We start from the raw sequence: 24659 nt of genomic DNA on the forward strand, positions 1-24659 counted from the left end.
AGCAATTGCACTACTAGGCATTTATCCACGGGATACAGGTGTGCTGTTTTGAAGGGACACATGCACCCCCATGTTTCTAGGAGCACTATTGACAATAGGCAAAGTATGGAAAGAGCCCAAATGTCCATCGATGGATGAAAGGATAAAGAAGATGTGGTGTGTGTGCATGTGTGTGTGTGTACACACACATATACATATACACACACACGCACGCGCGCACACACACACACACACACACACACACAATGGAGTATTATTCGGCAATCAAAAAGGATGAAATCTTGCCATTTGCAACTACGTGGATGGAACTGGAGGGTATTATGCTAGGTGAAATTAGTCAGACAAAGACAAAAATAATAGGACTTCACTCATATGAGGACTTTAAGACACAGAACAGATGAACATAAGGGAAGGGAAAGAAAAATAATATAAAAACATGGAGGGGGACAAAACAGAAGAAACTCATAAATATGGAGAACAAATTGAGGGTTACTGGAGGGATTGTGGGTGGGAGGATGGGCTCAATGGGTAAGGGGCACTAAGGAATCTACTCCTGAAATCATTGTTGCACTACATGCTAACTAATTTGGATGTAAATTTAAAAAAATAAAAAACAAATAAAAATAAAAAGAATCACATTGACTTCTCAGTAATCATGCAAGCAAGAAGAGAGTCAAGTGACTTAAAGTGTTGAGAGAAGTAAACCACCAACTTAGAATTCTGTACCCTGCAAAATTATTCTTTGAAAGTGAAGGAAAGGGGTTCCTGGGTGGCTCACTCTTGATTCTGACTCAGGTCATAATCTCATGGTTCGTGGGATCAAGCCCCAAGTCAGGCTCCATGCTGCCAGCATGGAGCCTGCTTGGGATTCTCTATCTCCTCTCTCTTTGCTCCTCCTTAGTTCACGCTTGCTCTCTTTCTCTCTCAAAATAAATAAATAAACTTTTTAAAAAAGTGAAAGAAAAATAAAGACTTTCCCAAATAAAAATTGAGGGGATTTGCTGACAAAATAATAGCATCAGCATATTCAGTTATGTATGCTAAATGTTTATGTCTTATGTATATATGTATATGCTTACATATGCTTATATTTAACTGGAATGAATGACAGCAATGATACAAGGGATGGCAGGAAGGAATGAGGATTTTATTATTATAAGGTACTTCACATTACCCATGAAGTGATACAGTTTATTTGAAAGTGGGCCTGGATTAGTTACAAATGTATATTGCAAACTCTAGGACAACCACTAAAAAAAAGTAAAAAGTATAATTGATATGCTAAGGAAAGAAAAATAGAGTAATAAATGCTCAATTAAACCCACAAAAGGCAGGGGCGCCTGGGTGGCTCAGTCGGTTGAGCGTCGACTTCGGCTCAGGTCATGATCTCACAGCTCGTGAGCTCGAGCCCCGCGTCGGGCTCTGTGCTGACAGCTCAGAGCCTGGAGCCTGCTTCTGCTTCTGTGTCTCCCTCTCTCTCTGCCCCTAGCCCACTCACATTGTGTCTCTGTCTCTCTCAAAAATAAATAAACATTAAAAAAAAAAAAATTTAAACCCACGAAAGGCAGAAAGAGTGGAAGACAAAAATAGAACAAAGAACAAGGATGATGAATAGAAAACAGTTAACAAATATGTTAGATATTAATCTAACTATATCAATAACCCTTTTAATGTCAATGGGCTAAATACACCTATTAAAAGACAGACTTCAGACTGGATTAAAATATACAACCCAATTATATGTTGTCTACAAGAAACTCACTTTAAATATAAACACACATAGATTAAAAAAGTAGATGGGTAGACAAAAATAGACCATGCTAACACTAATCAAAAGAAAGCAGGAATAGCTTTAATCTCCAACACAGCAGACTTCAAAGTTATCAGGAATAAAAAAGGGCATTACACAGTGATACATTTATGTTTACATAAACATAGATCCTCCAAGAAGACATAATAATTCTTACTCAACAGGTACGCATGCCCATAACAACAGAGCATCAAACTATGTAAGGCAAAAACTTACAAGGAGAAATAGGTGAAACCACTATCATAGTTGGGAGACTTCAACACCCTTCCCTCAAAAATGGACAGATCCAGGGGCACCTGGGTGGCTCAGCTGGTTAAGCACCTGACCTTTTTTTTCCTAATGTTTATTTTTGAGAGAGAGAGAGAGACAGACAGACAGACAGGGCATGAGTAGGGGAGGGGCAGAGAGAGAGGGAGACTCAGAATCCGAAGCAGGCTCCAGGCTCTGAGCTGTCAGCACAGAGCCTGACGCGGGACTCGAGCCCACAAACCGTGAGATCATGACCTGAGCCGAAGCTGGACGCTTAACTGACTGAGCCACCCAGGCGCCCCAAGCATCAGACTCTTGATTCCAGCTCAGGTCATGATTTCATAGTTTCATGAGTTTGAGCCCTGCATCAGGCTCTGCACTGACAGCGTCAGAGCCTGCTTGAGATTCTCTTTCTCTGCTCTTTCCTTGCTCATGCTCTCTCTCAAAATAAACAAATAAACTTAAAAAAAAAATGTTTTTTAAAGGACAGCTCCAGCAGGCAGAAAATCAATAAGGATATAGTTGAACTCAATAACGCCGTCAATCACCTAGATATAATTGGCATCTACAGACAACTTCATCCGACAACAGCAGAGTACATATTGTTTTTAAACTCACATGGAACATTCAGCAAGATAGACTACATTCTGGGCCATAAAACATACCTTAACAAATTAAAAAAAATAGAAATCAGGCAATGTCTATTCTCACACTACAAGAGAAATAAACTAATAATCAGTAACAGAAAGATAATTGGAAAATCCCAAAATACAGGGGGATTAAAAACACACTTCTAAAAACAAATTGGTCAAAGAAGAAATCTCAAGAGAAATTTAAAAATATTTTGAACTAAATGAATTTGAAAACACAACAATCAATAAGCTTCTAGGATAACTAAGAAACAGAGAGAGGATACAAATGACTAATATCACTAATGAAAGAAGGGACACCACTAGAGATCCCACTGAAATTAAAAGGATAATAAAGGGATACTATGCACAACTCTATGTCCACAAACTTGACAGCCTAGACGAAATGGACCAATTCTGTGAAAGACACAATCTGCCAAAACTCACTCAGGAAGAAACACGCAATTTGAATAAAGGCCTATTTCTATTAAAGAAATTGAGTCAGTAATTAATAACCTTCCAAACCAGAAAGCACCAGGCCCAGATGAGTTCTCTGGTGAACTCTTACCAAACATTTAAGGAAGAAATTATACCAAATCTTTATCTTCAATCTCCTTTCAGAGGATAGAAGCAGAGACAGTATTTCCTAATTCATTCTATAAGGCCATCAGTACCCAGAAAAATCTCCAACAAAACATTAGCAAATTGAATCCAACAATGTATAAAAAGAAATATACACCATAACCAAATGGGATTTATCCCAGGTATGCAAGGCTGGCTCAACATTCTAAAATTAATGTAATCACATGAATAGACTAAAAAGGAAAATCACAGAAAAAGCATTTGACAAAATCCAATAACCATTCATGATAAAAACTCTTGGTAAACTAGGAATGGAGGAGAACTGTTTCAACTTGATAAAAAACAATCTACAAAAAGCTACTGCTAACATCATACTACATGGTGAGAAACTCCAAGCTTTCCCACTAAGATCAGGTAAGAAGATAAGGACGTCCTTTTTCTTTCTTTTTTCCCCCCACTGATTTTTTGTGGACTGTGGTTATTACAGTTTCATATAATCTGTGAAAGATGTCCTTTTTTACCACTCCTTCAACACTGCACTGGAAGTCCCTGTTAGTGCAATAAGTCAAGAAAAGGAAATGAAATGGATACAGCTGGGTAAGGTAGACATAAAACTATTGCTTGCAGGTGACATGATTATTTATGTAAAAAAAAAACAAACTCAAAGAATTGACAACACACACACACACACACACACACACACACACACACTCTCCCAAACTAATAAGTGATTAAAGCAAGGCTGCAGGATACAAGGTTAATATTAAAAAAAATAAATTGCTTTCCTCTATCTCGGTAATAAACAACTAAAATTTGAAATTGAAAGCACACCACCATTTAAAAAAAATTTTTTTTAATGTTTATTTATTTTTGAGACAGAGAGAGACAGAGCATGAGCAGGGGAGGGGCAGAGAGAGAGAGAGAGGAAGACACAGAATCGGAAGCAGGCTCCAGGCTCCGAGCTGTCAGCACAGAGCCCGACGTGGGGCTCGAACAAGTCAACCACGAGATGATGACCTGAGCCAAAGTTGGACGCTCAACCAACCGCGCCACCCAGGCACCCCAGCACACCACCATTTCCATCGGCCCCCCACAAAATGAAAATATTTAGTATAAATCTAATAAAATACATACAAGATCTGTATGAGGAAAACTACAAAACTCTGATGAATGAATAAAATCAAAGAAGAACTAAATAGATGGAGAGATACTCTATGTTAGGAAGACTTAATATTGTCCACATGTCAGTTCTTCCCAACTTGATCTATAGATTCAATACAATCCCAGTCAAAATCCCAGCAAGTTGTTTTGTGGACATTGACGAACTAATTCTAAAGTTTAAATGGAAAAGGCAAAAGACCCGTAATAGCCAACACAATACTGAATGAGAAGAACAAAGTTGGAGGACTGACGCTACCCAACTTCAAGACTTACTATAAAACTACACTAATCAAGACGCTGTTGTATTAGTAAAAGAACAAACAGATCAACGGAACAGAATAGGGAGACCAGAAATAGACCCCATAAATATAATCAACTGATCTTTGACAGAAGAGAAAAGACAATACAATGGAGCAGAAACAGTCTTCAACAAATGGTGCTAGAACAATCAGACATCCACAGAACAAAAAAAAGAATCTAGATATAGACCTTACATCTTTCAAACAAAATTAACTCAAAATGGGCCACAGACCTAAATGTAAAACAAAAAACTACAAATATTGTAGAAGATAACATAGGAGAAAACCTAGAGGACCTTGGGTGTCATGATACCAACATGAAACACAATCCATGAAAGAAATAAATTGATTTAAATAATTTAACTAATCATTAAATTTAATGATTAATTTTAACTTATCGAAATTGAAAACAACCACTGTGAAAGACAACATCAAGAAAATGAAAGATACCCATAGACTGGACAAAAATATTTGCAAAAGACACATCTGATAAAGGACTGTTATCCCAAACATACAAAGAGCTCTTAAAGCTCAACAGAAATGGGAATACAAACTGGTGCAGCCAGTCTGGAAAACAGAATGGAGGTTCCTCAAAAAATTAAAACTAGAACTACCCTACGATCCAGCAATTGCACTACTAGGTATTTATCGAAGGGATACAGGTGTGTTGTTTCAAAGGGGCACATGTACCCCCTTTCACAGCAACACTATCGACAATAGCCAAAGTACGGAAAGAGCCCAAATGTCCACCGACGGATGAATGCATAAAGAAGATGTGGTGTATATATATATATACAATGGAGTATCACTTGGCAATCAAAAAGAATGAAATCTTGTCATTTGCAACTACGTGGATGGAACTAGAGGGTATTGTGCTAAGCGAAATTAGTCAGAGAAAGACAAATATCATAGGACTTCACTCATATGAGGAATTTAAGATACAAAACAGATGAACATAAGGGAAGGGAAGCAAAACTAATACAAAAACAAGGAAGGAGAGAAAATAAGAGACTCTTAAATACACAGAACAAACTAAGGGTTGCAGAAGGGGTTGTGGGTGGGGGGATGGGCTAAATGGGGAAGGGGCATTAAGGAAGACACTTGTTGGGATGAGCACTGGGTGTCATACATAGGGGACGAATCACTGCAATCTACTCCTGAAATCATTATTACACTATATGCTAATGAACTTGGGTGTAAATTTGAAAATTAAATAAATAAATAAATAAATTCCATCAGTAAAATGAAAAACAAAAACAAAACAAAAAACCAAACCAAACCAAAGTTCAACAAAAAGATAACAAAAAGGGACCAAAGATCTTAAGAGACACCTCACCAAAGAAGATATATGGATAGTGAATAAGCATACGAAAAGATGCTGCACACCACGTCATCAGAGAAGTGCAAATTAAAACAAGACACCACTGCACACCTATCAGAACAGCCCAATCCTGGAACACTGACAGCACTAAATGGTGGTGGGGGTAATGGGGCAACAGGAACTCCCATTCACTGCTGGTAGGAATGCAAAATGGCGCAGCCACTTTGGAAGACAGTTTGGTGTTTTCTGACAAAACGAAACGTGATCTTACCATACCAGCCAGGAGTCATGCTCTTTGGTATTTATCCAAAGGAGTTGCACACTTATGTTCACACAAAAACATGCACACGGATGTTTATAGTAGTTTTATTCTTCATTGTCAAAGCTTGGAAGCAACTAAAATATCCTTCAAAAGGTAAATGGATAAACTGTGATATAAAACTATACAGACAAAGGGATTAATGGTTTCCAAGGAGTACGTGGGGAGCATGGAAGATTTTTAGGGCAGTAGAAATGCTCCGTATATTATAATGATGGAAACGTGCCATTACACCTTTCTCCAAATCCACAGGATGTACAACAAGAATGAATTCTAAGTAGACTGTGGACTTTGGGTGATTGTGATATGTCAACGTAGGCTCATCCTCAGTGACAAATGTACTGTTCTGGTGAGGTAGGCAGGAGGTGTGGGGGAAACCTGCATCTTCCTCTCAATTTTCTTATAAACCTAAAACTACTCTAAAAAAATGAAATCTTTGAAAAAAATATATGTACGTTTCAAAATAACAAATTTTTAGCAATTGAAAAGAAGGGTGTGGCCAACTATAACACACGCTGTAAGTACATCAAAAAGATGAAGACCAAGAAATGACCTCTGAGGTTTAGAGGCACAAAGACTTCAACAGAAGCAGTTTTGAAAAAAAAGGTTTTCATATATTTACACAAGCACAAAAAACAAAGGTAACTAGAATAAAACAAAAGATGTGAAGGCCCTTTATGTAGGAAAATATAAATATGTATCAAAACATGTTAAGGAGAAACACATACTCTTGATTTGACAATTCAATATTGTAAAGATCATTTACTGCCTCTCAATAGATCTTATAAAATCAACACAATTCCCATAAAAATCCCCAAATGGTTTTTTGTAGGATTTGTCAAGCCAAATTTAAACTACATGGGCATAAAGGGGGCCAAGAATAGCCAAAGTGATTCCAAAGAATACAAGAATGCTATCATCATCCCTCTCCACAATCTCTCCCCGCTACCTCACACACACACACACACACACACACGCATGAATTTAAAAATAATTTATTTAAAAATTAAATAAATGTGGGGCGCCTGGGTGGCTCAGTCGGTTAAGCGTCCGACTTCGGCTCAGGTCATGATCTCACGGTCCGTGAGTTCAAGCCCCGCGTCGGGCTCTGTGCTGAAAGCTCAGAGCCTGGAGCCTGTTTCAGATTCTGTGTCTCCCTCTCTCTCTCTGACCCTCCCCCGTTCATGCTCTGTCTCTCTCTGTGTCAAAAATAAATAAACGTTAAAAAAAAAAATTTTTTTAATTAAATAAATAAAATTTAAAAATGATTTATAATATAGACAAATAGACCAATGGGACAGAAAACCTTAAAAAAAACCCTTAATCCTTTATATAAACCTGATTATGACAAATCTGGAATTGCCTATCAGTAGAGAAAGGACAGAATATTCAATAATGGGATCCCTACTTTATTCCATCTACAAAAATGAATTCCAGGTAAAGACTTTTCTTTAGAAGGTACCATTATACCATTAGGGGCAGCATGGCAGAGGCTATTGACTGGCTACAACTTGTGTGAACCAATATTTTGTAGATTTGAGGTTGAAAATTTCTGAAGTATCCATGTGGAAGGAACTCTGATCCAAGGACATCTGTTATAGTACGTTCTGAATAGTGAAAAGACAGAAATAATCCAGGTAACCATCAGCACAGAAATAGACAAACGGTGGTTTAGTTGTACCGTGAGATTCAGATATTAAAATGAACTAGACACACACCTAGATATATATACATATCTAGCTTTGTAGCAAAACCATGCATAAAAAAACAAACTATAGAAAGCTTCTTTATACTATTTACTTAAAAACTGTATAAACACAAGAATACCATATGTTATTTACAGATCCTGGCATATGTGGAAGTATAAAAAAAAATCGACACAAAGAATTTACCTCTGGCAAGAGTAGAATAAGGACAAGGACTTTAGCTGTACCTGCAGCATTTTTATCTTTAAAAAAGGACATCTAAAACAAAATGGCAAAATGTTGACATAAATAAAATTAGCATGGTGGTGATTGGAGTATCTGCTGTGTTACTTCCTGTTTGAAATATTTCATCATGTTTAAGGTGTATTTACCTTTAAAAAATAAAATAAAAGAAAACCCCCAATGTATGCTGGACGATCTTTGAAAGGTAACTCTGAGGTGGGAGAGCACTGATCGTAAATTGTCATCTACTCCTGCTGCGGTGTCCATAAATTAAATGCTAAAGTGCGCTTGCTCTTCAAAGCAGCTAGCATGGTGCCTGACACAGCAGCTGTTAAATCAGTATTTGACAAATGATTAAAGAGACCTCTGGATACCAACTTCTCCAACCACCTGTTCCCACACACAGTCAACCTGAGACTATTTAAGTAGCAAAGTAATCCAATTTCTAGTTTTTCTGATCCAGTTCCTTCACAACCAGACTATTGTTCCTTTTTTGTTTTGTCTAAGTCTCTTTTTTGTAGGTTTTCTGGTGCCCTTAATTATTCCATTAGAACCCTGACTATATTTAGCCAATTTGGATTCTGCTTCCTTTATAAAAATTCTTCCTATACATTTACAAAACTCATCCCCGACCTTACGCCAGGATCTTCCGAAGGGCATCCAGATTGACTTTAGACTCCCTTGACTCTCAGGCTGTCTTGCAAAAGAGGCGTTCCTTTCGTTCCTTTCCTTAGATTTAATTTCCCTTGGTCTGCTGGCTTTTCTATTTGTTTCTACTGTCTCGTGTAAACTTTCCATCTACCTTCAGAATCCAAAGTTACTGCTTTATGGGAGGTGCCTGAGCAGATTTTAGGAAGGCGGGTACATAACTCTGGGAATTCCAGCCACTAAATAACGTGACCGTTTGAAAGGGCCCCCTACACAAGAGAGCGTGATATAAAGGTTGAAAATAAATGCGAGTAACGTGTACAAGTAGAAGAGGTTCTCACATGAGTGGTCTGACGAGATGCTGTGTGGAACCAAAACAAAGTCATCCGTATCACAGGAAGAGTTCTTGCTACTAGTGCTGGCAGAATCTTTGGACACTTGCAGACAGTTGGGAGGACCCAACGGTGGGGAGGATAAGTTCTCTTCCTGAATATGCTGCATATCTGGAAGGGACTAAAATGAACAACAAAAAATTAAAACTGGCCTAATAATACAATGCACGTCAGAACAGCCACAAGACTAAGGAATACTGTCTTCATAAAAGTGGGCCTAAAGTTCAATTCCAGCCTAAAATTGCAAAAAAACCTCTCTTTGGAAAATCTCTCCGTTAGAAAAGCACAGTTTTAAAGTGTCTTTGCATAAAGACTTCTCAAATGTTCTCCAAAAATGATACTTAAAAATATATCATACCACTTATCATGTACATGTCTGCTTCTCCTGCAATTTCCGAGGTGCGTTTTTATCATCTCAACATCCCCAGTTTCGGCTCTTGGCCTAGCAAAGCAGACACTTAATAACTGTTCATTTAATGACTAAAACGCAGAGACTCTAGGTTAATGCCATCCTGCACAACTTGAAACAGTTTTAAACCTATGATGAAGAAAACATTATAAACAGGAAAGCAAGAGAGCATGTTACGTCAAAAAGTAAAGAAATCAACAAGGATAACTGCATTCAAGCCTAGAGGTTCACTTACACTCACAGAAAGATTTGGAAAGCCTTACAGGTGGTGGCTACGTTCCTTTGGTTTCTCTTTTGTTAGGGGGTAGGAAAAGAAAGGAAGAAAAGCCTATAAGATACATTTAAGCAAAGACTTAGATGTAAGCAGCTATATATCTTTTAGCAGTTGCCTAGTTCAAGGACTCTAGTGACACCTCTAATTAAATGTCTTGATGATACAATGGTTTTCTAAAACAATGAACTTCCTAATTTATTGTCTTAAGTCCCCTATTACCCTGTTTAACCTCTGTTTCTATGTAAGAAAAGGAAAAATACCACAATGTCCTTTAAACTTAAACCCATGTCTTAAACACCCAATTCACTGCAAGGGCGCTTTGAATGTCACTGTGCAATGAAAGCTGTCTCAAATCTCCTACTGTGTGCATGTGTGTGTGTGTGAGAGAGAGACAGAGAGACAGAGAGAGAGAGACATACACATGACATACAATCGCATCACTTTTTAGAGAGACCTTATGTGTCAAGGTAATAAAGAGAAGGGACAACGTAGAGACTTACACTACTGATCGTCACTGTGGGCTAGACACTGTTAAGAGCTTTCCATGTGTTACTTAACTCCAATCATGTTCTGAAACCCATTTATATATAATATAGAGATATACATCTACATACACACACACACACACACACACACACACACACACACACACACACACCTCAGAAGTTTAGGAAATTTGCCCAAGATCATACAACTAAAAAGCGGTCAAGTTGAGGGGTGCCTGGGCGGCTCAGTCGGTTAAGTGTCCGACTTCAGCTCAGGTCACGATCTCGCGGTCCGTGAGTTCGAGCCCCGCGTCAGGCTCTGGGCTGATGGCTCAGAGCCCGGAGCCTGCTTCCGATTCTGTGTCTCCCTCTCTCTCTGCGCCTCCCCCCCCATTCATGCTCTGTCTCTCTCTGTCTCAAAAATAAATAAACATTAAAAAAAAAAAAAAAGCGGTCAAGTTGAGATGTGATTCTAAGTATTTAACTCCATAATTTCTTTCCAGTGGTTTAGGCGGGAACTTTCTCACTTTCTTCCCTGCATTTGTAATATTATCTGCACCCACAACATCTGAGTGGAAGAGATCTCCCCGCTTCTCCACCTGTGCTCTAATTCTATTCCCCTCCACCTCCTCACCTCCTCAGAGACCAAGACCAACTCCCCTCTGCCCGACACTCACCCTCTCCCTTTTCCTCTCTGCACGTGAACACATTTCATTTTGTCACGTCTCAAATCCCTGCAGCCCGCTTAATTACCATCTTCTCTGACTACTTTTTAACAGTATCTCTTGAAATTATCAATCTTCATGGACTCATTCCTCACCTCGTATGTATCCCTCAACCCACCATAATCCACTTTCTACCTTCAACTGTCCAATAAAATGGTCTTTATTAGGCTCATCATGACCTCCCCATTGCCAAGTCATGTGAACTCTCGCTCTCTTCCTTAATTTATCCGAGCTACGTTACACTTGCCCTGCAGACCATTCTTGACACTCTACCCCTTCATTTTTTTTTTATTTAAAAAAAATTTTTTTTTCATTTATTTATTTTTGAGAGACAGAGAGAGACACAGCATAGGTGGGGGAGGGGCAGAGAGAGAGGGAGACACGGAATCCGAAGCAGGCTCCAGGCTCTGAGCTGTCAGCGAAGAGCCCGACGTGGGGCTTGAACTCACGAACTGTGAGATCATGACCTGAGCCGAAGTCGGTCGCTCAACCGACTGAGCCACCCAGGCGCCCCTCTACCCCTTCATTCAGTGACCCTGCTTTTCCCCCTACTTCTCCATCTGTTTTGTGGACACCCGCTTCTCATCTGTCCCTTAAAGGAGACGAGTAGAGTCTGGAGTTCCCCAAGGTGCCAGTCTGGACCCTCTACTCCTCACGTGCTTAGCCTCACCCCAGTGACCACTCTCACCCTCCTGCCTTCAAGTACCACCTCACCTCTGCAGCCTGGATATCTCCAGTGAGCGATGGACCAACTCACCACCTTTACTCTCCAGAGCACCCCCACACACACACACGCTCCCACACCCAGCGACTTCATCATCCATCCGTTCAGTCCCCAGTTCAAGCAATTCCAAGCTCTGCAGACTACCTTTCTCTTACCTGGTCCCACCTTCCCCTTAGCTCAGGCCCTCATTCTCAGGAAAAAAAAACAAAAACAAAAAAAACACACACAAAAAAACCAAGAAAGGTGCAACAGTCTGCGGTTGTTCTCCTTCCTCTACCAGAGAGACCACTCTACTCTCTACCAGTCTCAAATCCAGTCCTCCACCCTGCTTTTAGGAGAATCTGGCTAAAGCACACAGCGGGTCGCATCACACCTCCGTTCAGATGGCTCACCGCAGCCACACCCTGTCAAGACGCAGCATCTCCCTGCCTCTCTAGCACTACGTCCACCTCCCCTCGCCACCACCGCTCTCGGCATCCACCAGTCTGGACTGCTCAGGGAAGCCTTGTCCACAGCACTTCCGGCGATGAGGGAGACGGTCTACATCTGAGCTGTCCAGCATGTTACAGATCTACTAGCTATCAGTGGCTACTGAACGTGACTAAGGAACAAAGTTTTAAGTTTCACTTCGTTCTAACAAATTTAAATTAAAGTGGGTACGGGGGGGAGGGGGGCCTACAGAGTTCCTTCAGTGGGCCGTGCTTCCGTGACTTCACGAACAGGGACTCCTCTACCTACGAAACCATTCTTTCACTACTGCACCTTGCTACGTCTTTCTCCAAAACGCAGCCGCTCCCTGCCCTCCCCAGCAGCCCTTCTCAGTTGCTGCTCTGACGTGATGTTCCTCATTCGTGTTCCCACACGCAGTAAAGAGACACACACACACGCTTCTAATAGTGACCCATTTCCCGGCCTCCTCTCCACACAACTAAACTAAAAGCTCCTTAATGTAAGGGACCTGACTGTCTCCTCCATTAGTATCAACCAGAACCTTACACAAAGTAGACATTTAATAAATATTATGAAACCAAAAAACACTCAAGAAATATCACCTAAATAGCACTTAACCCATAGCCAGCATCGTAACTGAAAGACCAATTATTCATTTTGTTTTTTGTTTTTCTGCCTTTCTGAGGTTTCCCTGGGGGGCGCCTGGGGGGCTCAGTCAGTCAAGCATCCGACTCCTTATATCGGCTTGGGTCGTGATCTCGCTGTAATGAGATTGAGCCCCATGTCGGGCTCTGCGCTGACAGCTTGGGACTCTCTCTTTCCCTCTCTCTCTCTGCCCCTCCCCCACTCGCACGCAAGCACTCTCTCTCAAATAAACATTAAAAAAAAAGATTTCTCGGGGCGCCTGGGTGGCGCAGTCGGTTAAGTGTCCGACTTCAGCCAGGTCACGATCTCATGGTCCGTGAGTTCGAGCCCCGCGTCGGGCTCTGGGCTGATGGCTCGGAGCCTGGAGCCTGTTTCAGATTCTGTGTCTCCCTCTCTCTCTGTCCCTCCCCCGTTCATGCTCTGTCTCTCTCTGTCCCAAAAATCAATAAACGTTGAAAAAAAAAAATTAAAAAAAAAAAAAAAAAAAAAAGATTTCTCTAGAGTAAAGCAGCAGCTGGATATTTGTGTGAGAAGGTGAAAAAGAGAATGTTGTGTGTACATGTCCGTGTGTATCAACCCTGAGTATGAGAATCAACTCCAGCCGTAGGAAGGATGCACGTAGGAAATCATCTTACTTTTGTCAGATTACATTCAGAGCAAGGCTTGTTAAACCATCCCATTTTCTTTCTTTCTTTTTTCTCTTTTTCTTTTTTTTTTTTTTAATTTTTTTTTTTTCAACATTTTTTATTTATTTTTGGGACAGAGAGCGACAGAGCATGAACGGGGGAGGGGCAGAGAGAGAGGGAGACACAGAACCGGAAGCAGGCTCCAGGCTCTGAGCCATCAGCCCAGAGCCCGACGCGGGGCTCAAACTCACGGACCGCGAGATCGTGACCTGGCTGAAGTCGGACGCTTAACCGACTGCGCCACCCAGGCGCCCCTTTTTTCTCTTTTTCTAAGCAGGCTCCACACCCAAAGGAGGCCTTGAACTCACAACTCAGAGATTAAGACTCGCATGCTCCACCAACCGAGCCGTCCAGGTTCCCTAAACCATCCCGTTTTCTGATCTCGCTACCTGGAAGTTATACAGAAACACTCTTGATTTCCTTTTATTCCCCAGCTTTCCTTTTTACTTTCACTTCAAGCATTAGCTTTTAATAAAGGCCTTCTAAAATGTTTTTTCCACCACAGTTTGTGGCATCTAAATATGCCTCTTCTCTCCCTCCTGTGTGTCCTCACTGCTGTTAACACTCCATCTCTTCCCTAACAGCCAAGCTAGCTCTGTAGGCTCTCCCTTTCAATGCCACCCCCCTAAAAAAAAAAAAAAAAAAAACAAACAAACCCAAAAACCCAACTTGCTCTCTCCAGTCAAAGCAATTTCCAATTCAATGTCCCTCCTACTGGAACCCCTCTCTCTCATTCCCTGGTCGTTCCACAAACAGGCTCCTTTATTCTTACTCTCCCACATCTCTCCCATAATCAGATTCTTCCTTGCGGTTCCTTTCTCAAGCCTAAACTTTGCTTTTCACACTATGCATCACACTGTATCAAATGCAGACTTCATAATAATAGCTACAGTTTGTCAACTACTCACTACGCCTGCTCTTGAGGCAAAGCGCAATGAAGCCTGCGCTACAGATGAGGGAGCCACGGCTCAGCCCTGGAACTGACCTGCCCAAAGTGAAGGGTGAGCAAGCAGCAGCCGTGCCCAGCTCCAAATAACGCCAGCTGTCTTTCCATGTCAGTACTTCCTCCACACTTCTCCCCAGTCACTCCAAAGCAGTGTTTTCTTATACTCCCGACTGAAGTAGGAAATACACAACAGTCTTTTTTTCCTCTTGGGTTCCCCCCACCCACTCGAGGTTTTTTCAATTCATGGAAATATAATGTAAGTCTTATTAGCCCATCTGCTTTTTCTACTTGGCTTAAGTCTGCAGGGTTATGCAGAAAGGTTTTTTTGTCAGTTTTAGGACTCATCTTTTTGCGATCGGCTGCTTGGCATCTGCTCTAGCTAAGGGGCTATTAGGTCTTCCTTGAAAAGAATAGTAACATTAGTTGCCACAGAGTATTTACTATGTACCAGACAGTGTAGTAAAAGTGTGTTTGCTCATTTATCCTTAAAAAACTCTACGAAATAGGTAAATTACACTCACTTTACATATGAGAAACGTGGTTAAGAGAGTTTAAGTCATTTGTCCTGGTTAACTGTGGCAAGTAAGGAGTATAGAAGTCCCAAGCCCCATGCTCTTAAACCTCTGAGTGGAACCCACTAATTACACAATCATCTCCTTTTACAACTGCCCCACGCTCTGCCAGCAGAATTCAAGAAATTCATGTCTACCAGGCTAATCTGGAAAATATTCACAATAGCTGACACAAGAGCCCTTGGACCTTCAGCTTATGGAAAAGCCTCAAGGTCACAACCCACACTGCAACAGAGATTTGGGGCAAGGGTCAGAAAAGGGCAAAGTAAAACCCTGGGAGAGTGGAGTAGGAAGATGTAGTGAGCAGAAGCTCTCAGGGTCTAGAAGAAGCACTTAGGTTGGAGGAAAGACAACCGTGGGAGAAATGGCCAGGGGGCCCAGGAGGAAGAGGAGGCCAGTGGGGAGCAGCTCTTGAAGGGCTGGCAGCCGCCACTGTGGGGGTCCGGGTCCGCGGAAAGTGCACTCACCGCCACTGGAAATCCTAGATACCGTAACTCCCCAGCTGGTGTCATGACACTCAGATAAAATAAACATTACCTATCTACCTGTAATAGGTACCCTTTGCAATGGTCATTCTTTCCAACCCCCTAAGGCACGAGGTGAGAGTACCGTACCCGCTGTTCAGAGGCAAGTGGCCCAGAGAGCTGACATTCCTTGCTGCAGCTTACATAGCTACATAAGGGCAGAGATCCACATCTAGCTCTATTTGACTCAACAGTAATGCTCTTTCCCCAAACCTCAGTTGCCCCAGTAAACACGACACATAAAAAGGTCATCCACAGTGTACCTGTAGGCTTAGGTGTGGACAGATGCAACAGCACTAACTGAAAATTACCGTTAATGAAAGCAAAGCTTACCGGGGGAGAGGCAAAACGACAAGACGGGGAGCTGCCACAGGAGCTGCCGGACACAGAGCCAGCATACACGGGCACCGGGACCGGGCAGGCTGGGGGAAGAGACACGGATGAAGACAGACGTCACTCTGTACGGCAGTTACACGGCTTGTCTAACAGAAAACCTGTCAAAACCACTACAGCTTCGGGGCGTCTGGGTGGCTCGGTCGGTTGAGCGTCCAACTTCAGCTCACGTCATGACCTCACAGTTTGCAGGTTCGAGCCCCGCATTGGGCTCTGTGCTGACAGCTTGCTCAGAGCCCAGAGCCTGCTCCAGATTCTGTGTCTCCTTCTCTCTCTCTGCCCCTCCCCCGCTCACGCTTTATCTCTCTGTTTCTCAAAAATAAATAAATGTAGGGGCGCCTGGGTGGCTCAGTCGGTTAAGCGTCCGACTTTGGCTCAGGTCATGATCTCATGGTCTGTGAGTTCGAGCCCCGCGTCGGGCTCTGTGCTGACAGCTCAGAGCCTGGAGCCTGTTTCAGATTCTGTGTCTCCTCTCTGAACCTCCCCCGTTCATGCTCTGTCTTTCTCTGTCTCAAAAATAAATAAACATTAAAAATTTTTTTTTAATAAATAAATAATTAAAAAAAAACAAACAAAAAAAAACCTACTACACCTTCATGTTGACTCCAAATTCACACTCACCAACTTATTACACCTCCCATGGATAAAACTGAAAATGCAGCAATTACTAAAACTGTTTCCACCCAGATTTGGGACAAACAACTGTGATTAAATAAATACAGCTATGGGTATTTAAGAAAAGCTCAATGAAATCTTGAGAAGCACAATGAAATTAATTTTGTAACACAAAGCACTAATTTTTCCTTAAGTCTGCATTTACTCTTCAAGTAAAAATGCAAAAAAATGGGTACTCACATTTTTTCACCGGAACTTGCTCAAGAAAAGGATGGTTGAAAAATGCTTCTGTAGGGAAATAGGAGAATACAGCCTTTAAACTGATGCTGACTAGCAGACAGGTTAAACCTTTGTCAAAGAATTTAACAGAGTGTCTCTTCGATCATAATCATCATTAACTTCTTCATGTAGCCTCTATCTCTTTCAGTGTAAAAGCATATTATTTTTCTAACTCATCTATAAAAATGATCAGATTATAAGTAACTCTTAATCAGTGAAAAATTAAGAATAGTAATTTGAATTCTCAAAACACCCATTACCAACACGGGAAGTCCTGAGCTACCGAAGCAGACACGTTTCCTGACACATGCTGTCCTCAAGCAGCATCCCCACGGACGGCTGTGAGCAGGCCTTTCCTTCCTAAGCATGTGTATGAAGCACGGCTGTTGTAAACTGTCCCAAGAGGCAATCCAGGCAGCTGATTTATGCAATAAATCCTATTCTTCTATCCCAGAAGAGAGATTCCTGCAGCTGGCTTCATATTTTTTTAAAAACTCTAGGTTTGATTTAATTTCTCTGGCTATCCGCCAAGGACAAAACCGACACAAGCCTGCTAATTAGATAAAGATAAATAAGCAGGTGAGTACACGGCAGTTTGTTATTTCAGTTTAGTTATTTTATTTTCGTACGTGTTTAGAGTGTTTCATTATTTCTTTAAAAACCCACAAAGAAAATCTCATCTGTCATGAAGTCCCAGACCTGTGTGCTATTACATCTCACAGAGCAGACAAGGAGAGCAGCACAGTACCAGCATGGAGGTCGAAAAGAGGCAATGCAAGACCAGGAGAAGCTTAACTCAGGATCTAACGTATCTTCCTTCTACTCTGACAGGTCCCATGAGTCCCACTGCAAAGCATCGCCAAAAGCCACTCAGAGTAAATTATCAGTTATGAGACTTGCCAAGCAAATGTGGAAGCTTTTGAAGGAAAACGTGAGTTTTCTGAGTTCATTTTTAAGATTTTTAAAAAATGTTTATTTATTTTTGAGAGAGACAGAGTGTGAGTGGCGCAGGGGCAGAAAGAGAGGGAGACCCAGAATCAGAAGCAGGCTCCAGGCTCCGAGCTGTCAGCACAGAGCCCGACGCGGGGCTGGAACCCACAAAATGCGAGATCATGACCTGAGCCAAAGTCAGGCGCATAACCAACTGAGCCACCCAGATGCCCCTACCTGAGATCACTTTTAGAACAATCATTAATATACATATATATAAATTATAGTTTGCCACATAAGATTTTTTATGCTGATTTTTACAATGGACATAATAGGGATGAAATAGAAAAGATTAAAAAAAAAAACTGAATGCAAACACTCCGAAACCGCATTCCAAATCAATTGCCATGGTATGGAAAGTATATAAATATTAATATAATCTATCGTTTTTTTTAAGTTGATTTATTTATTTTGAGAGACTGAGAGAGCACAAGCAGGGGAGGAGCAGAGAGAGGAGGGAGAGAGAGAGAATCCCAAGCAGGCTCCAAGCTGTCAGCTGTCAGCACGGAGCCTGACACGGGGCTTGATCTCACTGTGAGATCATGACCTGGGCTGAAATCACGAGTTGGACGCTTAACTGAATGAGCCACCAGGCGCCCCTATAATCTATAATTTTAAAACTATTATCCATGAACATATTGTTTCACTATTGACCCACATTTCTCATGGTTATAGAGCAACTCTCAATTTCACTTCTCCATCTGAAAGATAAAAATATCTACCAAGTAGATTGCTGATATTTAACTCCAACTTTACAAAACTTTAATACATATTCAAGCTATTTCTTCTCTTCCCCTATATGGAAACTATTAGAGCCACTGTCTACTAAGAACATATGCTAGGACAATGTTTCACATAGCAGGTCATTGAATCCACACAAACTTAATGCAAGGCATTACCTTCCTGTATGGATAAGGAAATTAAAGCACATAAAGGCCATGTATCTTCTCTAATGTCAAAGAGCTAGTAAGTTTAGAGACTAGATTTCAAACCCTGGTCTGTCTTATCAAGAAGCCTTTGTAGACTTCCACAATACACATTAACAGACCAAAATTCTGGAATAAGTTTTTGCAAATCGCTATTACTATTACGACTAATTACTACAGGAAAAATCAAACACTTTTTTTTCCCTAAAAACATCAAGGTCAAGGTTCATTTAATAAGCATTTTCACTGAACATGTTTTATGGCTTTTCTGGTCTGACATTTAAATTTGAGTCATGCTGTTTTTACACATGACTGCTAAGAACAAGATTGAAAAGACAATCTTTTACATGTTTACATTGATAAGAACAAGTTAACAAACTGTGCCCCAAAGAGAAGCTGAGACCCAAACAATTTCAGGGAAAAATTTCCTTTCAAAAGCTTCAAGAACTGGATAATGCCTACAGTGTTAAGCTTTCCAAGTTCTTTCATCACACAAGAGGTGGTAAAATATTATTTGAAAATAGACTGTGTTAACTTAAAATACTTAAAGTTTTAGCTTCAGTGATTAGATTATAAAAGAAGAAAGGCTCAAAATCAATGGTAGAAGCTTTGCCTTAAGAGTCTAAAAAGCTAGGGGCTCAGTCGGTTGAGCGTCCGACTTCAGGTCATGATCAGGTCATGATCTCGCAGTCTGTGCGTTCAAGCCCCAGGTCAGGCTCTGTGCTGACAGCTCAGAGCCTGGGGCCTGCTTTGGATTCTGCGTCTCCCTCTCTTTCTGCCCCTCCCCCACTCATTCTCTCTCCTCTCTCTCTCTCTCTCTCTCTCTCTCTCTCTGTCAAAAATAAACATTAAAAAAAATTTTTTTTTAAAAGTCTAAAAATCTAAAATCATAGCCTCCATGGAGCACCCACAGCTGCTCTCCTAAGACCACGGTGAGAACCAAGCGGCCACAGAGCACATGTTCACAAGGGTCACTAACACGGAGCTGCCCCTCCCTGTCTCCCTAAACTCCATCTTTGAGGCCAGCGACTTTTCGACCAGGATTATGGAGCGTTTCTCTTCTCCTTCCTCCCAGACCTTCTCCCAAGTATACCCTCAGCCTAGACCTGTCCTCTGAACGCCAAGTGCCTTCTGACGTCTACAGTTACACAAATGCGTATCTTCACTTTAACACGGTCAACCCCAAGTCCTGATTTGCCCCATATCCTGCTCCAGCCTTTCCTGTGTCTGTAACCAACAACTCCATTCCTTCACGTGCTCAGGCCAGAAACCCTGGAGTCCTCTTGGAGTCCTCTCTCTCTCTCACACCGCACACCCAATTCATCTGTAAACACTGCTGCTTCTACCTCCAAAAAGATCCAGTAGTCAACGGACTCCTCACCACTTCTGCTGTTATTATCCCAGCCTAAGTGAGCAACTGCCATCTCCCGACTGGCCTCCCTCGTCGGTCCCCGGGCTACCTCCACACCCTTCACCAGAGTTCAAAACAAGCAACCAGAACGAGCCACTTGAAAACATCGGTCAGATCCCATTACTCCTCTGCTCAAACCCTCCCCAGCACACTGAGCGAAAGCCCCAGTCTTTAACTGGCCTTCTGACTGTTCCTCCAGTCTACAAGCCACACTCCCAGCTCCAGGCATTTGTACTGGCTGTTCACTCCGCCTGGAAAGCTCTTCCCACAGATATGCACACCGCCCACGGCCCACTAGCTCACTATCCTGCCATCCATCAATCAAGTCTTTATTCAAAGGCCACTTTCTCAGAAAGGGCTTCATTGGCTGCCTTATTTCAAATCTCCATCCCTTCCCCAACACCTTTCTCTTCCTTCTTTTTCTCCACAGCACTTATCACCTTCTATATGGTTTATAATTATGGTTTATCATCTGTCTGCCTCCCCCCCCAAGAGAATATATGCTACATGAGGACAGGGATTTTCTTTATTACTCTATTTCCTGTACCTAGAACATAGCAAGCGCTCAAAAAATATTTATAAAATAAGTGAAAGAAAAAAGACAAAGAGAAAGAAAGAAATTGACTTTAATTTTCTTCTGAAAATTCCATAGCATCTTCTCAAAATCTTTTTAGGATACACAGAAATACAAAATTTGAAAATATTACTTACCAAAGTCCATTCTGTCTTTTTGGTTTCTCTGAAGCAAACCCAAGAGGAGATTAGCCAAATAAGGTGATGTTTCTCTGGGAATACTGGGAAAAAGGAAAAAAAAAAAGGATCTAAGTGATGAGTTTATACATACTCGCTATATGACCTTGGCCTTCATTATGATAAAGGAAAAGGCAAATGCACTTTCACAAATACTACATTTCATATGAAGATGATTGCCGTAAAACCACATTTCTTACAGGAGAAAAACAGAAACAAAAACCAAAGCACTAAGCAACTGTCTTTGAGAAAAAGCATCCGTCTGGGAAGATCCCTGCACTGTGCTTCTCAATATTATTTGTTTGAATGTCGGCAGCGATAAAGCACTTCACAAGGGCAGCCTGGAGTTTAACACCACTTTAGTTTGGCACTATTATCTGCTAGAGTTCTCTGTTAGAAAAGGAGCCACCTCCAATTCTGTCTGGAAGAGGGCATGGCTTAAACAAATGCAAGTGAGAAATAATCCAGCCTCCCAAAATCCAATAAGAAAAAGATAAAGCACACACACGCACGGAAACACATAAAGCACAGAGTTCACTTGACGTTGTATTCACAGACAATAAAACCCAGTGTAACCAAAACACATACCTAGGCATTAAGCTCCTATTTTTTTCATAAAACATCCTTAAGTCTTGAGGACTATTGGCCTGTTTAAAAAAAAAAAAAGGTTTTATTTCCTAAATAATGGGGGCAAAAATTTCAGATCATGTGATCCATACTCATATTCTTGCCAAAGAACATAGACTCTGAACCTGAAAGTCATGGATTGCTAAAGGAACCACAGATGGGCACTAGGAACCTAAAAACCTCTAAAATTGGGTGCAAATTCTGCATATCCAGGCATAATGTCTCTTTTCTGAGTTCAGCCCCCTAGAGGAGCCTGAAACTTAGAAAAAGTTAAGAGTCACTATTCTGGAGGTTACATTATCAAACAGGTACAGTTTTGTTGTGTAAAAATCAAGGTATATTTTACCTTAGGACTGTCAGGGGTTCAAGGGAGAGAACAAAGTATACCTACCTCTAACTTTTAGTCCCTCCACAGCAACAGGAAGGACCCTCAGAACAAGAGCTGCTGGCTTAGTGAAGCTGCCCGTACGTGACAAACCAGACTGAGAAAGTTAAGTGTCTAAACTGGCTGTGTCACTATTCAACACCATTTTGGACACATAATTTTACTTTGCTGCAGTTTTCAGATTCAAAAAACCTCTTTGAAACTGGGCAATTATGAACTCAGGAGGGGTCGTCATGATGAGTTCTAGAGGGCCTCTTTTTTTTTTTAATTTTTTTTTTCTACGTTTTTTATTTATTTTTGGGACAGAGAGAGACAGAGCATGAACAGGGGAGGGGCAGAGAGAGAGGGAGACACAGAATCGGAAACAGGCTCCAGGCTCCGAGCCATCAGCCCAGAGCCTGACGCGGGGCTTGAACTCACAGACCGCGAGATCGTGACCTGGCTGAAGTCGGACGCTTAACCGACTGCGCCACCCAGGCGCCCTAGAGGGCCTCTTTTTGACAGGATATGGGGGTGGGGTGGGAAGAAAAACCCAAAATAATTTCCATAAAGGCTGAACAACTAACTCTCACCCAGCAGTGGTGGCAATAGAGAGCTGAAGACAGTTTCCAGTTACCTTCCCAGACCAGGCCCAGCCCTCACCTGGGAGTGCAGGACCCCCAAACCAAGCCAAGCAGGAAGCACTGACATCACTGTGCACCCCCATTTCCCACCAGGCTGTTAGTCCGGACCCTGGCTAGTTTTCATCAGCTTGTAAACATACAACAGGCTTTATGCTCAGGCCAGGTACAAAGGGAAGGCAGGTAAAAAAAAAAAAAAAAAAAAAAGGAAAAGCAAAAGACATTCTAGCTCATTGTAGCAGTTTCTGCCTGTAAGAAAATCAAACTAAGTCACAAGGGAACCCAAAACACTGCTTTCAAAGTATTCCCCGTTTTAGAAGTCAGAGGCAACGGCAAAATGAGAAGATCCCCAAATTAAGCACATAAGTAAGAAGTCAGGCTACCTGAAAAGGTGGCTTTCCAACTAGGCATTGATATATCACCGTTCCTATGCTCCACAGGTCTGCCTTAGCATCATAATGTTGAGACATAATAACCTCAGGAGCCTGGGGATAGAAACATTCCACACACATGCATTATGTTATTTATATAATTAATATGCATAAATTAATTAACTGGTAAAGGTCATGCTCCTAACAGAACTACTGAAATAGGATCACATTGTGACATTTCCCTGATCAGACGATCCTGCAGTGAACTTAAACCACATTCATACATTGGGATTTCCTGGTAAATCGCAAAAACAATGTGGCATGAAAAGAAGCAATTTATAGAAACAAACACTTCTATATATTACCATGGACAGCAATACAGTAAGAGCATTAAGTTTGTAATAAAGAAAAACACACACCAACTACAAGACAGAGGCTGCTTCTGGGGTAGGAGAGTGGAAAATGGAAAGAGGGAAAGATATAAAGGACTTGGACTGTTTCTGAACTATTTTCCTTCTTTCTAGGAAAAAAAAAAAAAAAAGATCAAGACAAACATGGCCAAATGTTAACTTTGTTAAATGTGGACAATAGGGACACAAGTTTTTTCCTGTCATTTGAAAGCTTTTAAAACAATATACAAACTATCATGAAAACACGGTTAAAGGACTGTCTAAAAAGCAAAGACGTTTTCTCTTTTGCTTTGCACAGCTCTGTTCCCACCTCTCACTAGATGTTGCTTTTTTAAAATACCATCAATCTGGACAAATGTTAAATAGAAATGTCAAATATACCTAAAGCAGTGAAACTTCCTTTTCCACGTGTACCATTTTTATTTGTCGTGCCTAGTATGCTTCTCACTGAGTCGACTCCCTTCAAGAACTGGCCCAAGCACTCTCTCCATCCTCAAGGCTATGGTTCAAGCCTGAACGCATTTCATACTCAAGAAGTACAAACTCACTTTTAAGTGACATTAAATGATAAAGTTTATTGGATAAGCAGTAAAATTATGATCAAGAAAGTCAATCTAATTTAAAAAAGATTTTTTTTAACTTTGATTACTAGTTCCTTAATCTCAGAGTTGATTTAGATTAGAGGAAATCCTCATTGAACACAAACCCATTTTAGATTTTGAATTAAGATAGGCACACTGATGTACTTTGCAAAATTCTGAAGGCCCAGAATTAAGCTATTTCCAGGCCTGATGCTTCACATTAGTTCAGAAGTTTCATAGCCTTCCCCTATCAGACCTGACAACATCCATATGAAAGGATAAAGGGGAGAACTAAGAATTTTCAGCTTTAAGTGTAACACTAATTGAAATACCGTTTATTTATTTATTTGTTTGTTTGTTTATTTATTTATTTATTTTGAGGAGAGGGGAGGGGCGAGAGGAAGAGAGAGAGAATCCCAAGCAGACTCTTCACTGGGGCTCAAACCCATGAACCGTGAGATCATGACCTGAGCTGAAATCAAGAATCAGATGCTTAACTGACTGAGCCACCCAGCGCCCTGAA

General features: G+C 41.2%; 1 protein-coding gene across 4 annotated transcripts in view; it reads right to left on the minus strand.

Moving 5' to 3' along the window:
• Window positions 1-24659, minus strand: part of ULK2 (unc-51 like autophagy activating kinase 2) — an 85025-nt gene that overhangs the window by 40156 nt on the left and 20210 nt on the right. For all 4 annotated transcript variants that reach the window (XM_049638065.1, XM_049638066.1, XM_049638064.1 and 1 more), the window contains 6 exons: window positions 23158-23259; window positions 21731-21789; window positions 21104-21186; window positions 17027-17074; window positions 16112-16200; window positions 9288-9459 (listed from right to left, as the gene is read on the minus strand). In XM_049638065.1, the coding sequence (XP_049494022.1) occupies window positions 9288-9459; window positions 16112-16200; window positions 17027-17074; window positions 21104-21186; window positions 21731-21789; window positions 23158-23259 (553 nt within the window). The remainder of the gene's footprint in view (window positions 1-9287; window positions 9460-16111; window positions 16201-17026; window positions 17075-21103; window positions 21187-21730; window positions 21790-23157; window positions 23260-24659) is intronic.

The sequence above is a fragment of the Panthera uncia genome, chromosome E1, assembly GCF_023721935.1.
Source record: "Panthera uncia isolate 11264 chromosome E1, Puncia_PCG_1.0, whole genome shotgun sequence".
NCBI classification, from domain to species: domain Eukaryota; kingdom Metazoa; phylum Chordata; class Mammalia; order Carnivora; family Felidae; genus Panthera; species Panthera uncia.